The sequence below is a fragment of the Caretta caretta genome, chromosome 3 (genome assembly GCF_965140235.1).
Source record: "Caretta caretta isolate rCarCar2 chromosome 3, rCarCar1.hap1, whole genome shotgun sequence".
Classification (NCBI taxonomy): Eukaryota; Metazoa; Chordata; order Testudines; family Cheloniidae; genus Caretta; species Caretta caretta.
Window position 1 is genome coordinate 129,558,161 of NC_134208.1, and position 7,145 is coordinate 129,565,305.

The following is a 7,145-nucleotide window of genomic DNA, read 5'->3' on the forward strand; positions in this document are numbered from 1 at the left end:
CCTGGACAAAGAAATTGATCTGGATGAGCAGGTCTCTGTATGAGGAGGGGATATACATTTTCAATTTGTGTGGTTCATAAAGAACATTTTAATAAATTATTGCATAAATGGCATTTTGGCTCCAATTAAGAGCCATCAGATTTTTGCTGCTAGGGAGACGCTCTGTTAGAGGGGTTGTGGGGAAAGAGGAACATACTTGCACATATGGTGGTTGTGTCCAGGAATTAGAGAGTTTAGGGAGGAAATTATTTAAAAGATTCTTCTTATGATAAAATGCTGTCTTCCTAGAAATCCCCTGGGCTTCTTACTTAATGTTCCAGTACAGGATCTCTCTTATAAACAGAATGACAATTTCATTTCATTTTTTATTGTTAGCATCAAGACTTTGAATTGCACATTATTGGAAACATCTGACTTCTCCTGTGGAATTAATCAAATATGGAGTGTCTTTGTAGTAGAAAAGTTTCATACCAAGTTCACACACAAGAGAAGTGCCAAAAGAGGATAGGTATTTAGACATTTGGTCACCTTTTTTAGAGTACTCAGTAGAGGAGGTCTCCCCAGCCAGCAAGCCAGAATCTTTAGCCAGGTTCTTTGAATATTAACCTGATCCTTAATAAGTGATGTACGATGTACTATGTTAACGTTTTATCATAACTTTGCCTTAATAAAATGTTTCAAAAATTCCCTAGGTGCATGCAAGGTCAATCAGCTAGGCATCCTAGGAACATATCTAACCCCACACAGTGGCTACAGGAGGAGTTGGTGTCCACTTTATAACTTTTAGCCTAGTGGTTAGAGCACTCACCCAGCATGTGGGTTCAATTCCCACCTCTGCCTGATATGGAATTTGGACTTGGGTCTCTCCCCTCTCAACACAATTCTTTAAGCACTAGGTATTCTAGGGCAGGACTTTCTCAGCCTCTCTTGATGGAACTGTTCCACCACGTATAAATAACTAAATATTCATTGGTGTGAGGGGACACCTTTAAGCGGCACAGTTACACTGACATAAGAGCAGGGCAGAGTATAAGTGCCCCACCGACTCGGCCAAAGCGTCATTCTCACTCACTCTCTGGCCCAATTAATACTTTTTTTGAATCACAACCGACGAAGATTCAGCCACAACACCCTTTCAATAATATCTCCACTAGATTGGGCACCTAACAATTTCACTTCTTTAAAACTTGCCCAAGGTCACACAGTGAGCCAGTCAAATAGTCAGGATTAGAACCCGGACATGTGATTGCTAGGTTGTCTGTACTACAGCAGCACCTGTACAGCTACGCTACTGTAGCGCTTCTGGTGAAGCTGCTCTCAGCTGTCAGCTTAATATCTCCTGCTTCTGGGAGAGGCGGTAGCTATGTCGGCGGGAGAGCATAGCACTGTCCACACCGGCACTTATGTCAGTATAACTTATGTCACTTAGAGGTATGCATTATTCACATAAATGACGCTGAAGTGTCGACATATCCCCAATCCCTTGCTCTAATCATCGGAGAACATTCCTTCATGGAAGTACATGGATATTTGCACATATACTAAAAAATTTTTTCCAACTTTCAATAACTTTCTCCTTGGTCATTAGCTTTTCCTCAACCTGCACATAAAGAACCAAAATTCTAAATCTGAGCAGCAGGGATAAAAGATCAGAGTATCTGGCAGAAGCAATATTTTGATTATATCTATTCACTACCTTCATAGCAAAGTTTACAACAATTTGCTTCGCTTGTCACTGCCAAACAATGTTCATTGCCAGCAATTCCAAACCTTCCAGAGACATGTTCTACCTCTGCCCCAATTCACGCTGGCTTCAATGGGAGCTATGCCATGGTTTGAGGTTAATATATGAACCTTGGGCTTCTTCATTTTCAGACTCAATTGAACACTGATAGTGTGAAAAAATATACGTACTTGTCTGGCTCCTCTGACATCCTTTGTTACGCAGAACATCCTCTACTGAAGTATCAAATATTAAATAAATATTTTGAATTAGACCCTGTAATTAAAGAAAACAACTTTCAGATCAATTCAGGATTAAATTTATAGCATTGGGATTTTTGTATGTATTCTCCTCCACCTATCAACCTCCGCAGTCTATTGGCTGGATTTAATCTCACGTAAATACTCAAAAATAATTTAGGATACAATCCATGAGAAATACATACTAAAAGTTAACTTCGATAACTTAGTTACGTTATTATTTATTATACTAATGAAGTGCAAAAGGAAGCGTTTTTTTCAGAATGAGTCATGATAAAGTAATATTTGACTAGATTTTCATGCTACTGTCTTGTGAGTTCGAATCTCTATTTCCATACAATTCGTAGCACAGTGGGTTGCAAGACACTGGCTTTTCAACTCTGGAGACAAGAGTTCATGTTTGATTTCAGGTATAAAGAATTGGACGGCTCAACCTATCCCCTAAAGAACTTTGTACAAATCACTAGAGCAGGATAGGAGCTGGATTTTTCATTTTGCAGGAAAATCCACAATTTCAAAATGTTTTCCATTCTGAAATGGAACAAAATCAAAAAATTTGAAATTTTGCTTGAAACAAAATCCCCCCTCCTCCCCCCCAGAAATCTTGGGTCAATCAAACTGTTTCATTCCAATTTTGACTTTGAAAATTTTATTTTATATCAAAGAATTTTTTTAAAATTGAAACAAAGTCACTTAAAATTAGAAAATCAAAAATGTCCTGTTCTGAAAAGGTTGAAATGGAATGTCTCAACCTTGTCTAAATGTTTTTTAACATTTTTTCTTTTGAAATGAAATTTCACCAGAATTGACACATTTCCATGAAATGTTTTACTTTCACTGATCCGGTGTTTTCTGTCAGAAAATGTTCTGCTGGAAAATTTTTGACCAGCTCTAAAATTCACTGCAAAATATGACATGCTTGACACTCTGCTATGGGAAGCCTCACAAATTGGAAAAAGGGCTGTTGGACACTGCATGGGGAAACCTATACAGAGATGGAGTGCATTTTGCCTGGCTCTAGACTGTGCTGTATCAGTCCTTCACTTTCATGAGCACTAAGATTCATATAATTCACCCCAAGCAACCAACTAAAAGACACACTGGAGCAAATTCTGTTCTTTCACCCATGCTTCCCCATTGACTTTGGAGTGCATGTGAAAGCAGAATTGGGCCCATTGTCTTCTAATATTAAATATAGCTAAATTCTTTACCTCACCACTGACCCTAACACTTTCACGTTACCTACCCTGAAATGGTTCTCTCGAATGGACCCCTTTGTCACATACATTCTACTGTTCTCTGCTTTCAGCTGCTCATAGAAAGGCTCCTCCAGGATGAAGCTGTCAATAAGGTCACAACCAACATAGAGGCTGTAGTTCTCTCCTGTTACTTGCACTGTGATGTTCTTCCACTGTGAGTCTGCTAGGTCCACATCTTCCAAGGAAATCACATTCTGGGAGCCATCTGCCCAATAGATAAGGTCCAGGGTATTGGCTCGGCCATTGGAAATAATCTCAAACTGTCTCTGAGAGATGCCAGGGCCCTCTAAAGCAATGATAGTACCTCTGGATTGCCTGTCCTGCCTTAGGGTGGCTGAAAGAATAAAGCCCTCATTTTTCCGGATGAGTTTAAGAATCTGTTTGAATTTCTCTGGGTTAAATGGAGGTATGAAGTCAAATCGGATGAAACGATATGCCGGGACGGTGGGATTTGGACCCCGAAATAATTTTGCTCCAATTGTCTTTCGGTTTATGTTACTGATTTGAAATAAGTCAAACGTAGTCTCATCTTCCTTGTTACCATCTGCAAAAGTCAACAGCATGTAGCAATGTGAATACAAAAATGGGCATAAGGGAAAATAAGCGTGCATAGTACACCCAATAATTCTAACAATTTGATAGACACTAGCATGTTTGCTACCTGTCAGGCACAATAAACCCATTACTTCCAACTGCTTGGAAGATAGAAGCACATGTGCTATATTTGGCATGGCACAATAAACAGCATTTCCATCTATTTAGCACTTTCATCTATTTGGCAACTTTATATGTAAAAAAAATCCTCAGTGAAAGTGAACAAAATTCCATATACATAAACATGCTTATTTTTACAAGGACAGGATTTCAAGCTACCTACTCTAACTCTCAGTGAAGAAGAATCAAATTATGAACACCCACCATGTTACAACAGGTTAGCTCTCAAGAAGAGGGTAGAGTTACACGAGATATGAATTTTGCCCAGGAGGCCACCTGGAAATTAATATCTGGCATTGTGCCATTTTACACCCAGCCTGGATTTGATCCATAGAGATTTTCTTCTCTCTAATTTCTGAGAAAGCAGCTCCCATCCACCCAGTCCATTAAGTCTCATATTACATACACATTACAGAAGGAAATCATTTAGCAATTAAGAATAGGTAAATTTAGGTCAATGCTCAGTAGGGGAAAACTATTTTTATATATTTCTTTTATCAGTAATAGGTAAATGTTACCATCCAAATGTGCCAGTAGTAATAAGACTTATCTTAAAGTTTTTGCAAAAAGAAAAGGAGTACTTGTGGCACCTTAGAGACTAACCAATTTATTTGAGCATAAGCTTTCGTGAGCTACAGTCCCACAAGTACTCCTTTTCTTTTTGCGAATACAGACTAACACGGCTGTTACTCTGAAACCTTAAAGTTTTTGTGTTACTTTGTTCATTTTAATCAGGTTTTCCTTAGATTATGCTCCTACTGGATTGTCTCCAGTGGTTTAGCTGTCTCATTTTTAAAGTCAACATTTAGCTTTGCAAATTACTGTCATTTCTCCTTGCTTTCAAATGCTTCAAGCTTCAGGAAGTTACGAAGTTTAAGGACTTACCCTGAGCATTTGAAGAAGCCCACAAAGTTAGCAAGACAATTAGCCACAACAGCCTGCTCCTCTGTCGCATAACTCCTATGAATAAACAAAAAAATCAGTTAGGAAAATGTTCTTTTTCTATTGTAAAGACCTTCAGATGCCTCATGGACTGTAATGAAAAAAAACTTAGACCAAAAGCAATTTTGTTTATATCCAAACAGCACATATAATATACAATAAAATCTCTAATTCACAGTAAGAAAAGGAGTACTTGTGGCACCTTAGAGACTAACCAATTTATTTGAGCATGAGCTTTCGTGAGCTACAGCTCACTTCATCGGATGCATACCGTGGAAACAGTATTTCTCTTCCTGTTTGTTTGCGGTTTGCTTGTTGGTTCATTTTAAGATGAAACAGGATGTTTGCGATTAAGAGTTCTGCTGCTTCTCCCGTATATGTGGTCATGCTCTTATGTTTATGACATCACAGTTGTGTGCTCTGGACTTGATTTTTGACATCAAATGCAAAGCATGATGATTTCAAGTGAATTCTTAAAAATAAAGATCCTGTATTTACGCACGTCCCTAACAATAAAAAAGGAAAGATATACAGAAAATCTATGCTATGTGAGCAGAATTTTCCTTAAGGTTTTTCCATGAGACATCATCAAGGCTTTACATGACAGGATAGACAGTATACTAGTTGTTCCATCTTAACTCCACTTTGAATCACAACATATACCTGAATTCTTTGCAAGATAATGGAATTTCATGAGTTCTATTCAACTTTTTAACATGCCACTTTAGAAAGTCACACACACAATATTTATCTCAATGCTGACTTTAAGGTAGATAGCAATCCCTTTAGGTATTCCTGTATGGTTACAGAGATGTGTAAGCAGTATATCTGCATTTTCATCTAAACTTGTGTATGTACATGCATGTCTGTTAAACAGAGCAAACCCAGTTTGCCAGCTGTACTGTATAGACACACAAATTTCAAGATACGAGTATGCTACCTTGACACTTTAAAAAATGTCTAACCTACATTTCCAAAAAGCTCAGGGACATTATCTTTTACACAAAGACAAAGTTTCAATATAAAACTATAAGTGTTTGCTGCTCAGGACATTACTACAAAACCACTTATCTGCAAAAAAAAATTTTTTTGGGGGGGTAGCTAAAAATCCTACTTCAAGTACATTTTGACAGATGCAACACCAGTCATTTACAAATATTTTCTTTTCTATCTAATGTACGTATTATAGTAGATAGGATACAATGAGCAGTAGTATAACAAACGTGTTTACATCCCATTTCTAAATGCTGTTTCTGTAATCGTATTATCTACCTCACTAACCATCACCAGGAAAGATGTCCTATACTCTGTGCAAAAAATTAACCTGTACTGTATGTGCACAAAGCATGAATACTAGTTAACACGAAGTACTTAAGGGACAAAATTCCCAGCTATCATCACAGCTGAAAAGATAGTCGTCCAAAAGAAAGGTGGATTGAATAACAGATGCTCTAATACTGAGCTAAGCAGACCTAAGAGGAGATGGAGGGACAGAGAGATAAGCAGACAGACAAATCCATCACCCACAGCTAATAACAGCAGTTTTCTGCCAATCGCGGCATTTACAGATGTGAAGTCTTAAAAGGTGTCCCCCCCTTACCCGGCATAAAAGGCTCTGCTGCTGCTCTTTTATCGTTCACGCTCCGAATCAAATCCAAAAGGAAAGAGAGCGGGAGTTATTTGAAAAAGCGAAGTGCAAACTCCAAGCTTCCTCGGGGCTGCAGAATCCGCCGTAGTCTGGCTGAGACTTCTTCCAGTGCCTTGCGAGGGGCTGCTCTCCGCTTTTATATACTCTCCTTCGCATGTACTGCTGTCAATCAGCCACACGAGGAAGCGCTTTTGCATTCATTCCTCCGCAGGAATGACATAATTCCCGTTTCTGACCTGACAATTTGCTCCCGTCTACCTGGAAGGCGATCCCAGCTCCAGCCCCATCCCGCCCCGCCCCCTCTCCTGTTTCTACAAGGGACGGTCCTACACTGGGGCAAGGGAGGAGCAAGACGAAGCAAAAAGGGACGTCACTCTCTTACTTTCCCTAGTCTTCTGGCAGGACAGGAAGCGCCCTGCATTTCCCTCCTCTCTTGGGAAGAGGAACCCGGCGCCTCCAGCCCTGGCTGTGGCGAGGGTGAACGCGAGGAACGCGGCGGACGCGAGACGAGGCCACCGCACGGCGCCCTGCCCCCAAGGGCGGCCGAGCCTCTTATCCGGCGTCCTTCGCCTCAGCGTCTCGCTTAGCTCAGACCTTCG

The 7,145-nt window shown here is 39.8% G+C and overlaps 1 protein-coding gene across 1 annotated transcript in view; it reads right to left on the minus strand.

Moving 5' to 3' along the window:
• THBS2 (thrombospondin 2) overlaps positions 1 to 6,815 on the minus strand; it is a 49,577-nt gene extending 42,762 nt beyond the window's left edge. The window contains exons 1-4 of the mRNA XM_048843975.2: positions 6,499 to 6,815; positions 4,842 to 4,916; positions 3,230 to 3,786; positions 1,915 to 1,999 (exon numbers count right to left, since the gene is read on the minus strand). Of these exons, the coding sequence (XP_048699932.2) occupies positions 1,915 to 1,999; positions 3,230 to 3,786; positions 4,842 to 4,916; positions 6,499 to 6,505 (724 nt within the window). The 5' untranslated portion in view covers positions 6,506 to 6,815. The remainder of the gene's footprint in view (positions 1 to 1,914; positions 2,000 to 3,229; positions 3,787 to 4,841; positions 4,917 to 6,498) is intronic.
• Between the last annotated feature and the right edge of the window lie 330 nt (positions 6,816 to 7,145).